This window comes from Oncorhynchus gorbuscha, linkage group LG25, assembly GCF_021184085.1.
Source record: "Oncorhynchus gorbuscha isolate QuinsamMale2020 ecotype Even-year linkage group LG25, OgorEven_v1.0, whole genome shotgun sequence".
Taxonomy (NCBI): domain Eukaryota; kingdom Metazoa; phylum Chordata; class Actinopteri; order Salmoniformes; family Salmonidae; genus Oncorhynchus; species Oncorhynchus gorbuscha.
In genome coordinates, this window is record NC_060197.1 from 46,649,856 (window position 1) to 46,667,355 (window position 17,500).

The 17,500-nt window shown below is 45.5% G+C and overlaps 1 protein-coding gene across 1 annotated transcript in view; it reads right to left on the bottom strand.

Annotated features, from left to right (window-relative positions):
* Positions 1–17,500, bottom strand: part of LOC124013876 (leucine-rich repeat and fibronectin type-III domain-containing protein 2-like) — a 78,017-nt gene that overhangs the window by 24,171 nt on the left and 36,346 nt on the right. The window contains exons 2-5 of the mRNA XM_046328427.1: positions 5,955–6,738; positions 4,142–4,312; positions 3,460–3,621; positions 2,543–3,253 (exon numbers count right to left, since the gene is read on the bottom strand). Of these exons, the coding sequence (XP_046184383.1) occupies positions 2,543–3,253; positions 3,460–3,621; positions 4,142–4,312; positions 5,955–6,712 (1,802 nt within the window). The 5' untranslated portion in view covers positions 6,713–6,738. The remainder of the gene's footprint in view (positions 1–2,542; positions 3,254–3,459; positions 3,622–4,141; positions 4,313–5,954; positions 6,739–17,500) is intronic.

The window sequence follows — 17,500 nt, forward strand, 5'->3', positions numbered from 1 at the left end:
GGGTTAGCTATAATGGTTAAGGTTAGGGTTAGGGTAAGGGTTAGCTATAATGGTTAAGGTTAGGGTTAGGGTAAGGGTTAGCTATAAAAGTCAGGGTTAGGGTAAGGGTTAGCTATAATGGATAGTGTTAGGGTAAGGGTTAGCTATAATGGATAGTGTTAGGGTAAGGGTTAGCTATAATGGATAGTGTTAGGGTAAGGGTTAGCTATAATGGATAGTGTTAGGGTAAGGGTTAGCTATAATGGATAGGGCTAGGGGAAGGGTTAGCTATAATGGATAGTGTTAGGGTAAGGGTTAGCTATAATGGATAGTGTTAGGGTAAGGGTTAGCTATAATGGATAGGGTTAGGGGAAGGGTTAGCTATAATAGATAAGGTTAGGGTTAGGGTAAGGGTTAGCTATAATGGTTAAGGTTAGGGTAAGGGTTAGCTATAATGGATAAGGTTAGGGGAAGGGTTAGCTATAATGGTTAAGGTTAGGGTAAGGGTTAGCTATAATGGATAAGGGTAGGGTTAGGGTTAGCTATAATGGTTAAGGTTAGGGTTAGGGTTAGCTATAATGGATAGGGTTAGGGGAAGGGTTAGCTATAATAGATAAGGTTAGGGTTAGGGTTAGCTATAATGGTTAAGGTTAGGGTTAGGGTAAGGGTTAGCTATAATGGTTAGGGTTAGGGTTAGGGTAAGGTTAGCTATAAAAGTGAGTTAGGGTAGGTTAGGTCAGGGTTAGGGTAAGGGTTAGCTATAAAAGTCAGGGTTAGGGAAGGGTTAGCTATAAAGATAAGGTCAGGGTTAGGGGAAGGGTTAGCTCTAATGGTTAAGGTTAGGGGAAGGGTAAGGGTTAGCTATAATGGTTAAGGTTAGGGTTAGGGTAAGGGTTAGCTATAATGGTTAAGGTTAGGGTTAGGGAAGGGTTAGCTATAATGGATAAGGTTAGGGTTAGGGTAAGGGTTAGCTATAATGGTTAAGGTTAGGGTTAGGGGAAGGGTTAGCTATAATGGTTAAGGTTAGGGTTAGGGTAAGGGTTAGCTATAATGGTTAAGGTTAGGGTTAGGGTAAGGGTTAGCTATAATGGTTAAGGTTAGGGTTAGGGTAAGGGTTAGCTATAATGGTTAAGGTTAGGGTTAGGGTAAGGGTTAGCTATAATGGTTAAGGTTAGGGTTAGGGTTAGCTATAATAGATAAGGTTAGGGTTAGGGGAAGGGTTAGCTATAATGGTTAAGGTTAGGGTTAGGGTAAGGGTTAGCTATAATGGTTAAGGTTAGGGTTAGGGTAAGGGTTAGCTATAATGGTTAAGGTTAGGGTTAGGGTTAGCTATAATAGATAAGGTTAGGGTTAGGGAAGGGTTAGCTATAATGGTTAGGTTAGGGTTAGGGTAAGGGTTAGCTATAATGGTTAAGGTTAGGGTTAGGGTAAGGGTTAGCTATAATGGTTAAGGTTAGGGTTAGGGTAAGGGTTAGCTATAATGGTTAAGGTTAGGGTTAGGGTAAGGGTTAGCTATAAAAGTCAGGGTTAGGGTAAGGGTTAGCTATAATGGATAGTGTTAGGGTAAGGGTTAGCTATAATGGATAGTGTTAGGGTAAGGGTTAGCTATAATGGATAGTGTTAGGGTAGGGGTTAGCTATAATGGATAGTGTTAGGGTTAGGGGAAGGGTTAGCTATAATGGATAGGGGTAGGGGAAGGGTTAGCTATAATGGATAGTTAGGGTTAGGGGAAGGGTTAGCTATAATGGATAGTGTTAGGGTTAGGGGAAGGGTTAGCTATAATGGATAGGGTTAGGGGAAGGGTTAGCTATAATAGATAAGGTTAGGGTTAGGGTAAGGGTTAGCTATAATGGTTAAGGTTAGGGTAAGGGTTAGCTATAATGGATAAGGTTAGGGGAAGGGTTAGCTATAATGGTTAAGGTTAGGGTAAGGGTTAGCTATAATGGATAAGGGTAGGGTTAGGGTTAGCTATAATGGTTAAGGTTAGGGTTAGGGTTAGCTATAATGGATAGGGTTAGGGGAAGGGTTAGCTATAATAGATAAGGTTAGGGTTAGGGTTAGCTATAATAGATAAGGTTAGGGTTAGGGGAAGGGTTAGCTATAAGGGTAAGGGTAAGGGTAAGGGTAAGGGTAAGGGTAAGGGTTAGGGTAAGGGTTAGGGTTAGGGTTAGGGTTAGGGTAAGGGTTAGGGTTAGGGTAAGGGTTATCCCTTATGTAACCATACCAAACGTAAGATTTCATACTAACTTTACGTCTAGTCTATGAGACCAGGTTGGGCTTTGAGAAGTGTAGAGGGTCATAGGTCAGTGTAGAGAGGTCAGGTGTAGGTGTGTGAGGTGGATTCAAGATGTCAGATGTGTATTGTAAACTTGGGTAGACTTAGGTAGACTTGGGTAGTCTCAGGTAGACTCAGGTAAACGCAGGTAGACTCAGGTGAACGCAGGTAGACTCAGGTAAACTCAGGTAAACGCAGGTAAACGCAGGTAGACTCAGGTAGACTCAGGTAAACTCAGGTAAACGCAGGTAGACTCAGGTAAACTCAGGTAAACGCAAGTAGACTCACCTGTACACCAGTGTCTCATCGGCTGTACAGTTGTACTGTATCTGAAACATCCACACCAGGTAAGCTCCAGCCGATTGGCCCAGGTCCCATCGTACCTGTGCTGAAGTAGAAGTGACTCCCTGTATCCCAACCATCCTCTCCTCTTCTTCTTCCTCCTCTTCCTCTATCCTAATCCCTCCATCCTCCTCCTCCACCACACCACCCTCCTCATCCCCCTCTCCCTCCTCTCCTCTCCTCTCTTCCGTGACTCTTGTGTTCCCTCCATTGTCAACTTCGGAATTCACACTTTTTCCAGTGGCAATGTCCGAAGAACCCTGAATTTTTCCATTAGATTTCCCAGCATTCCCAGTAACCGTCACATTCCCTGGAACGTTCACGTTCCCATTTCGATTCGGCAACGGGATGATATTTAGATCCACCGTTGCAGTAGCCTCCCCAGCCGCGTTTATCGCTATGCACGTGTACACTCCGTCGTCCCTAGCAACCGTAACGAAGAGATCCAACGTTCCATTCCGGGACGATGTCGTCCGGCTGGAATTCGCCACAATCCGATCATCGGGGGAGACAAAATGGATGATTGGTTCGGGGTCGCCGATGGCTCTGCATTTCAGGGTTGCCCTTTGACCTTCCAGGACCCAGAGCTTGTGGGTGTGTCTGGTGATGAGGGGCGGCTCACAGGTGAACTCCTCCTCAAGGATGGACCAGAAATACCTGACAGGTGCGATGGAGAGAGAAGAACGGTTAACTCTAACATTCACTGAGAGACACAGTATTACACACACCTTATCGCTCTATTTAAACATCTGAATAAAATATATTATCATGACTATCTTCATCCTGGTGGAGTTAGGAATCGGAGCTCACGGTAATGAACGAACGGAATCGGACAAAGACACTGTCACCATCATCTGTTTTACCTGCCGGCCAGGTGAGGGGGCGTGGCGCAGGTCTCCATGTCGTCCTCTCGGACCAGCCTGCGTAACCATAACAACTCACAGTTACAGTGTAGCGGGTTCCCTCCGAAGTTCAGACTGATGACGCTGTTGTAGGGAGTGGGACTGATGGCTCCCGTCTGAGACCTGGAACATAATTCTAAAATAATGAGTCATTTGTAATAAGTAAGTCATTTGACAGTTCAGTTTACTCTGTAGCCTCATACCGCAACAACAACAAGAATTTAATTAATTATGACCCTTCCAAAAGCATCGCAAATTAAATATTTACAGAACTTCAGCTTCACTCATGTAGAAAAGCAACAGATCCTTAAGGGACGTGTAATGTTGGATAGTTGGTTTCTATTTATCAGCCGTCAGTATCAAAAGTAACTTAGGGCACTATGTTTACATTTTAGTATCAGTGGCTGCTGGCCACAGCTGGAATCAAACCCACGACCCTAGAGTTGCTATCATCATGATGTTAATGGGTAAGTCACACACGTTGAGCAGATATAATGTGTCTACTGTCTTTACCAGTTCAGTCACAGTCTTACCAGTTCAGTCACAGTCTTTCATTGCCCAGTCCAAGACTTGAACCAGCAAATTCTGAACTCTGGAGGAGGAGGGGGAGGGGGGGGGGGTCAGGGTTGCTACGGTAACCTACCTGGCGAACAGGGGGTCAGGTGGCAGGGTCCTCAGCCTATTAGAGGTCATATCCAGACGAGCCAGCTTGTACAGCCCTCCAAAGCATCCCTCTGCGATGTGGTCTATCAGATTATGATCCAGGTTCAAAGTGTGGAGACTGGCCATGTTCTGGATCGACTCCCACGGAACCCTGCGTTGAGGATGGACAGCTCGTTTATTTGACTCAAAGTCAACATTACGAGGGGAACATAGGTCTTCGGCAGAATTTTTTGTAATAACTTCATTGCACTGTCAATTATGACATTATGGACTGTTTGAAAGTAATGACCTTGTGTTTTCTCTGTATAAATATAATTTTCTATACTGACATCACAGACTGTTGCTATAGCAAAAAACGTAGTGTAAAGAATACCAGAAATCATAGACTATTGCACAGCAAAAAATCAGCCCAAAATATACAGTAGCAGTCAAATGTTTGGACACCGCATTCAAGGTTTATTCTGTATTTGTACTATTTTCTACATTTAAAAAATATATTTTATATTGGTGATTCTTCAAAGTAGCCACCTTTTGCCTCAATGACAGCGTTGCACACTCTTGACATTCTCTCAACCAGCTTCACCTGGAATGCTTTTCCAACAGTCTTGAAGGAGTTCCTACATATGCTGAGCACCTTCATTCTGCGGTCCAACTCATCCCAAACCATCTCAAGTTGGCTGAGGTTGGGTGATTGTGGAGGCCAGGTCATCTGATGCAGCACTCCATCACTCTCCTTCTTGGTCAAATAGCCCTGTCACAGCCTGGAGATGTGTTGTGTCGTTGTCCTGGTAGTCCCTCTAAGTGCAAACCAGATGGGATGGCGTATCGCTGCAGAATGCTGTGGTAGTTAAGTGTGCCTTGAATTCTAAATAAATCACTGACAGTGTCACCAGCAATGCACCCCCACACCATAACACCTACTCCTCAATGCTTCATGGTGGGAACCACACAGGTGGAGATTATCCATTCACCTACTCAGCGTCTCACAAAGCCACAGCAGTTGGAACTAAAAATCTCAAATTTGGACTCATTTGACCAAAGCACAAGCAAGTCTCTTCTTATTATTGGTGTCCTTTAGTAGTGGTTTCTTTGCAGCAATTCAACCATGAAGGCCTGATTCACGCAGTCTCCTCTGAACAGCTGATGTTGAGATGTGTCTGTTACTTGAACTCTGTGAAGCATTTATTTGGGCTGCAATTTCTGAGGCCAATAAACGTATCCTCCTTGATGGCTTTTGCGAATGCACTTGAAGAAACTTTCAAAGTTCTTGAAATATTCCGGATTGACTGACCTTCATGTCTTAAAGTAATGATGGACTGGATATCGTTTCTCTTTGCTTATTTGAGCTGTTCATGTCATAATATGGACTTGGTCTTTTACCAAATAGGGCTACTTGGTCTTCTACCAAATCTATCTATCTTCTGTATACCACCCCTACCTTGTCACACTACAACTGATTGGCTCAAACGCATTAAGAAGGAAATAAATTCCACAAATGTACATTTAACAAGGCACACCTGTTAATTGAAATGCATTCCAGTTGACTACCTCATGAAACTGGTTGAGAGAATGCCAAGCGTGTGCGAAGCTGTCATCATGGCAAAAGGTGGCTATTTTGAATAATCTCAAATGTTCAATATATATTTAAATGTTTTATTTATATAATTAACACCTTTTTTGGTTACTACATGATTCCATATGTGTTATTGCATAGTTTTGATGTCTTCACTATTATTCTACAATGTAGAAATAGTTTTTTTTGTGTAAAGACTTGGTCCTGTAAGTCTCCTCACCATCTGAGGTTATTGTAAGACAGGTCCAGGTCCTCCAGAGTCAATAACAAATCATTGAACGCTTCAGCCGACACACTGGTCAGCTGGTTACCGTTGACGATGAGGTGCTGCAGATTGACCAATCCCAACAGGTCCCTCGGTCCCAGCGTCGTCAAGCGGTTACCGTCCAAATGCAAACTCCGCAAACTCTCCAGATCGGAGAACGTCATTGGTCGGATGGAGTGGATAGTGTTCCGGGATAGAGTCAGATCAACCAATCCGGTCATGTTGGCGAAGTCAGCCCCGCCCACTTCTGTGATGTAGTTATCAGCCAATCGGAGCTCGACGGTTCGTCGATCGACATTCGGGGGAACAAATAGCAGGCCTTTATCTGCACAGAGCGTGCTCAGAGAGTCCGACAGGTTCCGACAGACGCAGTGGAATGGACAAACTGCGACCACGTCCCATGTCTCCCCTGCACCAATCAGAGAGGGCAGCAGGCAGCAGCATGTGACCAACGTCAGCCAATGGAGAGCCGGGAAAGCCGGGGATGTGCCAGGGGTGGGGCAGGCACAGCGAATGAGATGGGAGGAGAATGATCCAGGTAGGGACTGGGAGAGGGGTAGTAGTTCGCAGGAGTTCAGAAGTGTGTTTGAAGGGGTGATGGAGGGATGGAGGGAAGAGAGGATGGAATGTTCTTCCCTTCTCTGTGGGTGTGTGTGTGTGTGGGGTGATGGGTGTCGTCTTCGGATTGAATGGGAAGGTGGGGGGTCTGGCATGGTAGTATGGAGAGTTATCCACAGACCTAGAGAGTGAGAGAAGAGAGAGAGAGAAAAGAAAGCGAGAGAGAGAGAGAGAGAGAGAGAGAGAGAGAGAGAGAGAGAGAGAGAGAGAAAGAGAGAGAGAGAGAGAGTGAGAGAGAGAGAGAGAGAGAGAGAGAGAGAGAGAGAGAGAGAGAGAGAGAGAGAGAGAGAGAGAGAGAGAGAGAGAGAGAGAGAGAGAGAGAAGAGAAAGCGAGAGAGAGAGAGAGAGAGAGAGAGAGAGAGAGAGAGAGAGAGAGAGAGAGAGAGAGAGAGAGAGAGAGAGAGAGACAGTGAGAGAGAGAGAGAGAGAGAGAGCGAGAGAGAGAGAGAGAGAGAGAGAGAGAGAGAGAGAGAGAGAGAGAGAGAGAGAGAGAGAGAGAGAGAGAAAATAAGTGTTACAGACTCACATTGTTTGGATAGTATTATGTAAGAAGCCCCCTGTGTGTGTGTGTGTGTGTGTGTGTGTGTGTGTGTGTGTGCGTGCGTGCGTGTGTGCGTGTGTGTGTGTGTGTGTGTGTGCAAGCCCTTGTGTCTGTGTTAGGTCTTATCTGAAACATTATAATCCACTCTGTGTTTTATAGTTCAGGAAATTCACACACACAGGACACACACACAGGACACACACACAGGACACACACACAGGACACACACACACACACACACACAAGACACACACACAGGACACAAACACAGTCACCATGGATCCCTGTGCATTCAACCCGTATATTACTACAGTACACTACACCTTAACGCTGCATAGCAACAGCATCCCAGAATACTCCACTACAGCGCCTAGCAACAACATCCCAACCCACCTCACTATACATGCGAACTCCTTAGTTACAGAAGCAACCCACAGCACTACACCGGTGTCACGGCAACCCATCAAATGATGACACCGCGGGAATCTCCATAGCAACAGTAACTGAGATAGACGCACGGACAGCGTCACAGGGCGACAGGCATGCTATCATAACCTTTACAATGTCCTTATCATAGAGCCATACCAAAGATCCTGTAACTTCCCGAAAATTCCCCATGTTCTCTAGAAAGCCTGGATTTAATGCTCATTTCCTGCTGAATCCAGGAATCTTTCAGCCGGGATTTGTAGAATACCCTGTCCGTTTTTGTAACTCTAGCCATATCTCTTGAGATCAGTTCCAGGACCTGAGGCGTTTGACACCAGTTCCTACTTCGCAGTAAGAATATTTTTAGTTGTTTTTGTTTTGTTGCAGAAATGCCTTTTTGTTCATAATTAACTTTCATTTAATTATAAACTGGTCTGGGATCCGTTAATAATATTAATTAAAATGTGCAATTACGTGCCTAATTTAGCCAAGGAGAAAGCACTGACCTATAGGAGGGAGAGAAAAAAGTGTCCTTCCTGGCTAGTCATTATTGGCTGAGGTAATAGGGTGGATAGACACTCCTGATTGGTCTGTCATGTCACAGGTTCGAGTCTGTAACAGAATGGGGGTTTTCCTGCTCAAGCGTGTAGATAATCTTTGCTGCAGTTCTCAAAAGCATTGCTGCCTTGAATTTGAGCTGGGTTTAAACGAGGCTCCTGTCTGGAGGTTTACATCTGTGGGTGGGGCTAAGGTTTAACTAACATCTGTGGGTGAATGGGTGAACAATGTTAAATGAAATGTTGAATTTAACAATGTTGAATGGGCGTGAACAATGTTGAATGGGCGTGAACAATGTTGAATGGGCGTGAACAATGTTGAATGTGAACAATGCTGAATGGGCGTGAACAATGTTGAATGGGCGTGAACAATGTTGAATGGGCGTGAACAATGTTGAATGGGCGTGAACAATGTTGTATGGGCGTGAACAAAGAAAAGCTGTTTAGGACGTGTGAAAATATCATCAAGTCTATCAAAGGGCTTTTTTTCTCTCCTGCTTGTCTCTTAAAGAGATTCTACGGTACTTTGAGTACTTTTTAGCAAGAAGTTCTGAAAGTAGAATTAACTAAACTAAAGAAATTGCGTACTGCATTAGTTACAGTCTCTCTAGCTCTCTCTCTCTCTCTCTCTCTCTCTCTCTCTCTCTCTCTCTCTCTCTCTCTCTCTCTCTCTCTCTCTCTCTAGCTCTCTCTCTCTCTCTCTAGTGCTCTCTAGCTCTCTAGTGCTCTCTAGCTCTCTCTCTCTCTCTCTCTCTCTCTCTCTCTATCTCTCTCTCTCTTTAGCTCTCTATCTCTCTCTCTATCTCTCTCTCTAGCTCTCTCTATCTCTCTCTCTCTAGCTCTCTCTCTAGCTCTCTCTCTATCTCTCTCTCTCTATCTCTCTCTCTCTTTAGCTCTCTATCTCTCTCTCTATCTCTCTCTCTAGCTCTCTCTATCTCTCTCTCTATAGCTCTCTCTCTAGCTCTCTAGCTCGCTCTCTCTAGCTCTCTCTCTAGCTATCTAGCTCTCTCTAGCTCTCTCTCTCTCTCGCTCTCTAGCTCTCTCTCTCTCTCTCTTTAGCTCTCTCTCTATCTCTCTCTCTCTCTTTAGCTCTAGCTCTCTCTCTAGTTCTCTCTCTAGCTCTTTCTCTAGCTCTCCAGCTGGCTCTCTCTAGCTCTCTCTCTAGCTATCTAGCTCTCTCTCTAGCTCTCTCTCTAGCTCTCTCTCTAGCTCTCCAGCTGGCTCTCTCTAGCTCTCTCTCTAGCTATCTAGCTCTCTCTCTAGCTCTCTCTAGCTCTCTCTAGCTCTCCAGCTGGCTCTCTCTAGCTCTCTCTCTAGCTCTCCAGCTGGCTCTCTCTAGCTCTCTCTCTAGCTATCTAGCTCTCTCTCTAGCTATCTAGCTCTCTCTAGCTCTCTATCTCTCCCTCTCCCTCTCCCTCTCCCTCTCCCTCTCTCTCTCTCTCTCTCTCTCTCTCTCTCTCTCTCTCTCTCTCTCTCTCTGCTGTGCATGCATCTGGCTATCTGTCACCAAGGGCCTAGAAAGCTCAATGTCTTGAACTCAAATTGCTGAGGGGCTGGTCCATTTGGGGTAAATGTAGGAAAGGTCAAGGGCCTAGAAAGCTCATTGTCTTGAACCTCGGAGTTTATACTTTTAGAAAATGTAGAAAATAAGAACATCACTTACATTTGATAGAAGCTTCACTAGAGAAATCTGCACAAGTTAATACTGAATGGTCTTGGGGCCGTTACCTCTGACCCCTTTCTAGTGCCCTACTTTTGACCAGGGCCCTATGGGCCATTATGCATAGGGTGCACTATATAGGGAATAGGGTGCACTATATAGGGAATAGGGTGCACTATATAGGGAATAGGGTGCACTATATAGGGAATAGGGTGCACTATATAGGGAATAGGGTGCACTATATAGGGAATAGGGTGCACTATATAGGGAAAAGGGTGCGCTACATAGGGAATAGGGTGCACTACATAGGGAATAGGGTGCACTATATAAGGAATAGGGTGCACTATATAGGGAATAGAGTGCACTACATAGGGAATAGGGTGCACTATATAGGGAAGAGGGTGCACTATATAGGGAATAGGGTGCACTATATAGGGAATAGGGTGCACTACATAGGGAAGAGGGTGCACTATATAGGGAATAGGGTGCACTATATAGGGAATAGGGTGCACTACATAGGGAATAGGGTGCACTATATAGGGAAGAGGGTGCACTATATAGGGAATAGGGTGCACTATATAGGGAATAGGGTACCGTCCAGGCTACATCAACACCATCTGACGAGAACGATGGTTCTGTATGTCTATGTTACTGAATAACTCAAACCACAGACCTTCAAAACTTAACCTCAATACTCAGAGGGCGAGATAGAAAGAAAGAGGGACAGAGAGACACATGAAGAGACGGATAGAAAAAGAGAGTGAGAGAGAGACGGAGAGAGAGAATGAGGGACAAACAATGCAGAGAGAGGGAAAAATTGAGAGAAAGAGAGGGGGAAAGAGACTTGGAAAGAGAGATAGAGGGTCACTCTTTAAGAGTAGAATGTCTGATTTGACAATAAAACACATTGACTTCATACAACAACATACCTACAACCCATAGATACTACCTACTACCCATATCTACTACCTACAACCCATATATACTACCTACTACCCATATCTACTACCTACTACCCATATATACTACCTACTACCCATATCTACTACCTACTACCCATATATACTACCTACTACCCATATCTACTACCTACTACCCATATATACTACCTACAACCCATATCTACTACCTACAACCCATATATACTACCTACTACCCATATCTACTACCTACTACCCATATATACTACCTACTACCCATATCTACTACCTACAACCCATATATACTACCTACTACCCATATATACTACCTACTACCCATATATACTACCTGCTACCCATATCTACTACCTACTACCCATATATACTACCTACAACCCATATCTACTACCTACAACCCATATATACTACCTACTACCCATATCTACTACCTACTACCCATATATACTACCTACTACCCATATCTACTACCTACAACCCATATATACTACCTACTACCCATATATACTACCTACTACCCATATATACTACCTACAACCCATATATACCACCTACTACCCATATCTACTACCTACTACCCACATCTACTACCTACAACCCATATATACCACCTACTACCCATATCTACTACCTACTACCCATATCTACTACCTACTACCCAGAACTACTACCAACAACCCATATATACTACCTACTACCCATATCTACTACCTACTACCCATATATACCACCTACTACCCATATCTACTACCTACAACCCATATCTACTACCTACTACCCATATCTACTACCTACTACTATTATCTACTACCCTTATCTACTACCAACGACCCATATCTACTACCTACAACCCATATCTACTACCTACTACTATTATCTACTACCAACGACCCATATCTACTACCTACTACTATTATCTACTACACTTATCTACTACCAACAACCCATATCTACTACCTACAACCCATATCTACTACCTACTACTATTATCTACTACCAACGACCCATATCTACTACCTACTACTATTATCTACTATCCTTATCTACTACCAACGACCCATATCTACTACCTACAACCCATATCTACTACCTACAACCCATATATACTACTACCTACTACTATTATCTACTACCCTTATCTAATCCCAACAACCAATATCTAATACCTACAAGCAATAGCCCAGAACTACTACCTACTACCCATATCTACTACCTACTACTATTATCTACTACCCTTATCTACTACCAACGACCCATATCTAATACCTACAAGCAATAGCCCAGAACTACTACCTAATACCCATATCTACTACCTACTACTATTATCTACTACCCTTATCTAATCCCAACAACCAATATCTAATAACTACAGGCAATAGCCCAGAACTACTACCTACTACCCATATCTACTACCTACTACCCAAATCTACTCTCAACAACCAATATCTACTACCTACAACCCATATCTGCTACCTACTACCCATATATGCTACCTACAGCCAATATCTATTACCTACAACCAATATCTACTACCCATATATACTACCTACAACCCATATCTACTACCTACCACCTATATCTACTACCTACAACCCATATCTACTACCTACAACCCATATCTACTACCTACAACCCATATCTACTACCTACAAGCAATAGCCCAGAACTACTACCCACAATTCATATCTACTCTCAACAACCCATATCTACTACCTACAACCCATATCTATTACCTACAACCCAAATCTACTTCCTACTACCCATATCTACTACCTACTACCCATATCTACTACCTACTACCCATAACTACTACCGACAACCCATATCCTAGATAGAGCGACTACCTACAAACCATAGCCTAGATACGGCTACTACCTATAAGACATATCCTAGATAGAGATACTACCTACAACCCATAGCCTAGATAGAGCTACTACATACAACACACAGACCAGAGCTACTACCTACAACTCATAGCCTAGATAGAGCTACTACCTACACTCGATCCCTCCGATGTCAACAATTACAGACCAGTATCCCTTCTTTCTTTTCTCTCCAAAACTCTTGAACGTGCCGTCCTTGGCCAGCTCTCCCGCTATCTCTCTCTGAATGACCTTCTTGATCCAAATCAGTCAGGTTTCAAGACTAGTCATTCAACTGAGACTGCTCTCCTCTGTATCACGGAGGCACTCCGCACTGCTAAAGCTAACTCTCTCTCCTCTGCTCTCATCCTTCTAGATCTATCAGCTGCCTTCGATACTGTGAACCATCAGATCCTCCTCTCCACCCTCTCCGAGTTGGGCATCTCCGGCGCGGCCCACGCTTGGATTGCGTCCTACCTGACAGGTCGCTCCTACCAGGTGGCGTGGCGAGAATCTGTCTCCTCACCACGCGCTCTCACCACTGGTGTCCCCCAGGGCTCTGTTCTAGGCCCTCTCCTATTCTCGCTATACACCAAGTCACTTGGCTCTGTCATAACCTCACATGGTCTCTCCTATCATTGCTATGCAGACGACACATCTAATCTTCTCCTTTCCCCCTTCTGATGACCAGGTGGCGAATCGCATCTCTGCATGTCTGGCAGACATATCAGTGTGGATGACGGATCACCACCTCAAGCTGAACCTCGGCAAGACGGAGCTGCTCTTCCTCCCGGGGAAGGACTGCCCGTTCCATGATCTCGCCATCACGGTTGACAACTCCATTGTGTCCTCCTCCCAGAGCGCTAAGAACCTTGGTGTGATCCTGGACAACACCCTGTCGTTCTCAACCAACATCAAGGCGGTGGCCCGTTCCTGTAGGTTCATGCTCTACAACATCCGCAGAGTACGACCCTGCCTCACACAGGAAGCGGCGCAGGTCCTAATCCAGGCACTTGTCATCTCCCGTCTGGATTACTGCAACTCGCTGTTGGCTGGGCTCCCTGCCTGTGCCATTAAACCCCTTCAACTCATCCAGAACGCCGCAGCCCGTCTGGTGTTCAACCTTCCCAAGTTCTCTCACGTCACCCCGCTCCTCCGTTCTCTCCACTGGCTTCCAGTTGAAGCTCGCATCCGCTACAAGACCATGGTGCTTGCCTACGGAGCTGTGAGGGGAACGGCACCTCAGTACCTCCAGGCTCTGATCAGGCCCTACACCCAAACAAGGGCACTGCGTTCATCCACCTCTGGCCTGCTCGCCTCCCTACCACTGAGGAAGTACAGCTCCCGCTCAGCCCAGTCAAAACTGTTCGCTGCTCTGGCCCCCCAATGGTGGAACAAACTCCCTCACGACGCCAGGACAGCGGAGTCAATCACCACCTTCCGGAGACACCTGAAACCCCACCTCTTTAAGGAATACCTTGGATAGGATAAGTATCCCCCCCCCCTTTAAGATTTAGATGCACTATTGTAAAGTGACTGTTCCACTGGATGTCATAAGGTGAATGCACCAATTTGTAAGTCGCTCTGGATAAGAGCGTCTGCTAAATGATTTAAATGTAAATGTAAATGTACCGACAACCCATATCCTAGATAGAGCTACTACCTACAACCCATATCCTAGATAGAGCTGCTACCGACAACCCATATTCTAGATAGAGCTGCTACCGACAACCCTCAGACCAGAGCTACTACCGACAACCCTCAGACCAGAGCTACTACCGACAACCCTCAGACCAGAGCTACTACCTACAACCCTCAGACCAGAGCTACTACCTACAACCCATATCCTAGATAGAGCTACTACCTACAACCCATAGCCTAGATAGAGCTACTGCCTACAACCCATATCCTAGATAGAGCTACTACCTACAACACACAGACCAGAGCTACTACTGACAACCCATATGCTAGAACTCTCTCTCAATTCAATTCAATTCAATTCAATTCAATTCAAGGGCTTTATTGGCATGGGAAACATGTCTTAACATTGCCAAAGCAAGTGAGGTAGATAATATACAAAGTGAATATATAAAGTGAAAAACAACAAAAATTAACAGTAAACATTACACATACAGAAGTTTCAAAACAGTAAAGACATTTTCTCATTTTCCCTCTCCTTGGATTTCCTTTCTCCCCTCTCCCACTTGACTTTCTGAGGCTCTCTGTTCTGCCCTTGAAGCAACCTGAAGGTGAAGTATTACCAAACCCAGAGGAACGCTGCTCCTTTCTCCCTCTCTCTGTCTCACCCCTCCTATTCCTCTTCATCTCTCCCTCTCCTCACTCTCCTTGTCTCCCTCTCTCCCTCCCTCCCTCCCTCCTCATCCTCATTTTCTTTCTTTCTCTCTTTCTCGATCTCTCTCTATCTCTCGTGTTCTCTCTACAGATTCCAGTAGAGTGCAGGCAGTATGTGTGTATATGTATATATGTGTGTATATATGTGTGTGTATATGTGTGTGTTTGTTTGTTTGTTTGTGTGTGTGTGTGTGTGTGTGTGTGTGTGTGTGTGTGTGTGTGTGTGTGTGTGTGTGTGTGTGTGTGTGTGTGTGTGTGTGTGTGTGTGTGTGTGTGTGTGTGTGTGTGTGTGTGTGTGTGTGTGTGTGTGTGTGTGTGTGTGTGTGTGTGTGTGTGTGTGTGTGTGTGGTACTAGTAACAGTAGAGTGCAGGCAGTATAACTGATCTGTCTCCTGAACCATCGATCCACCCTGAGGAGATGAATAGCACACTATCCCATTCGTTTACTCTCCACCTCCCTCCTTCCCTCCCTCCCTCCCTCCTCTCTCTCTCTCTCTCTCTCTCTTTTCTCTTCCACTTCTACTTCCTCTATTCCATCTCCTCTTCCATCCTCCTCCGTTTGTCATTCAGTAATCTGTCTCCTCCTCCCCTCCCTCTCTCCTCCAGTCATCCCTCCCTCCTCCCCTCCCTCTCTCCTCCAGTCGTCCCTCCCTCCTCCCCTCCCTCTCTCCTTCAGTCATCCCTCTCTCCTCCCCTCCCTCTCTCCTCCAGTCATCCCCCTCCTCCCCTCCCTCTCTCCTCCAGTCATCCCTCCCTCCTCCCCTCCCTCTCTCCTCCAGTCATCCCTCCCTCCTCCCCTCCCTCTCTCCTCCCCTCCCTCTCTCCTCCAGTCATCCCCCCTCCTCCCCTCCCTCTCTCCTCCAGTCATCCCTCACTTCTTCCCTACATTTGTCCTCCAGTCATCCCTCCCCTCCCCTCCCTCACTCCTCCAGTTCTCTCTCCTCCTCCCCTCCCTCTGTTCTCCAGTCCTCCCTCCCTCCCTCCCTCCCTCACTCCTCCAGTTCTCTCTCCTCCTCCCCTCCCTCTGTTCTCCAGTTCTCTCTCCTCCTCCCCTCCCTCTGTTCTCCAGTTCTCTCTCCTCCTCCCCTTCCTCACTCCTCCAGTTCTCTCTCCTCCTCCCCTCCCTCTGTTCTCCAGTTCTCTCTCCTCCTCCCCTCCCTCTCTCCTCCAGTCATCCCTCCCTCTCTCCTCCAGTCATCCCTCCCTTCTCCTCTATAGCGAAGCTTTGTGGTCTAGAGGTTGAATGTCTGCATGAGTCATGGATTTTTGTATGTGTGTGTGTATGTCTGCGTGTGTCTTTGCATTTATGTGTGTGTGTATACTACAGTCTCTTTCTCTCTCTCTCTCTCTCTCTCTCTCTCTCTCTCTCTCTCTCTCTCTCTCTCTCTCTCTCTCTCTCTCTCTCCCTCTCTCTCTCTCTCTCTCTCTCTCTCTCTCTCTCTCTCTCTCTCTCTCTCTCTCTCTCTCTCTCTCTCTCTCTCTCTCTCTCTCCCATTCTCTGTCTCTCTCTCTCTCTCTCTCTCTCTCTCTCTCTCTCTCTCTCTCTCTCTCTCTCTCTCTCTCTCTCTCTCTCTCTCTCTCTCTCTCTCTCTCTCTCTCCCATTCTCTCTCTCTCTCTCTCTCTCTCTCTCTGTCTCTCTATGGCAAAGCTGCATTAATTGGATTTGTTTTCCAATTCTTTGTGGATCTGTGTAATCAGAGGGAAATATGTATCTCTAATATGGTCATACGTTGGACAGGAGGTTAGGAAGTGCAGCTCAGTTTCCACCTCATGTTGTGGGCAGTGAGCACATATCCTGTCTTCTCTTGAGAGCCAGGTCTGCCTACAGCGGCCTTTCTCAATAGCAAGGCTATACTTACTGAGTCTGTACATAGTTTTCCTTAAGTTCTGCCACTGTGTACTCTCTGTTTATGGCCAAGTAGCATTGTAGTTTGCTCTGTTTTTTTGTTAATGCTTTCCAATGTGTCAAGTAACTATATTTTTGTTTTCTCATGATTTGGTTGGGTCTAATTGTGTTGCTCTCCTGGGGCTCTGTGGGGTCAGTTTGTGTTTGTGAACAGAGTCCCAGGAACAGCTTGCTTAGGGGACTCTTCTCCGGGTTCATCTCTCTGTAGGTGATGGCTTTGCTATGGAAGGTTTGGGAATCGCTTCCTTTTAGGTGGTTGTAGAATTTAACAGTTGTTTTCTAGATTTTGATAATTAGTGGGTATCGGCCTAATTCTGCTCTGCATTATTTGGTGTTTTACGCTGTACACAGAGGATATTTTTGCAGAGTTCGGCAAGCCGAGTCTGAATTGCTGAATGCTGAATTTTTTGGTTTGTGAGCGGTCCCCAGACCTCACAACCATAAAGGACAATAGGTTTCTATAAATGATTCAAGTATTTGTAGCCATATCCGAGTCCCAGTCTGTTCACATTTTATGTTCCTTTTGATGGCATAGAAGGCCTTTCTTGCCTTGTTTCACAGTTACCTTTAGAGCTGATGTTTAGGCCGAGGTGTGAACAGTTTTGCCAAGAGTGTCGCAAAGCTGTCATCAAGGCAAAGG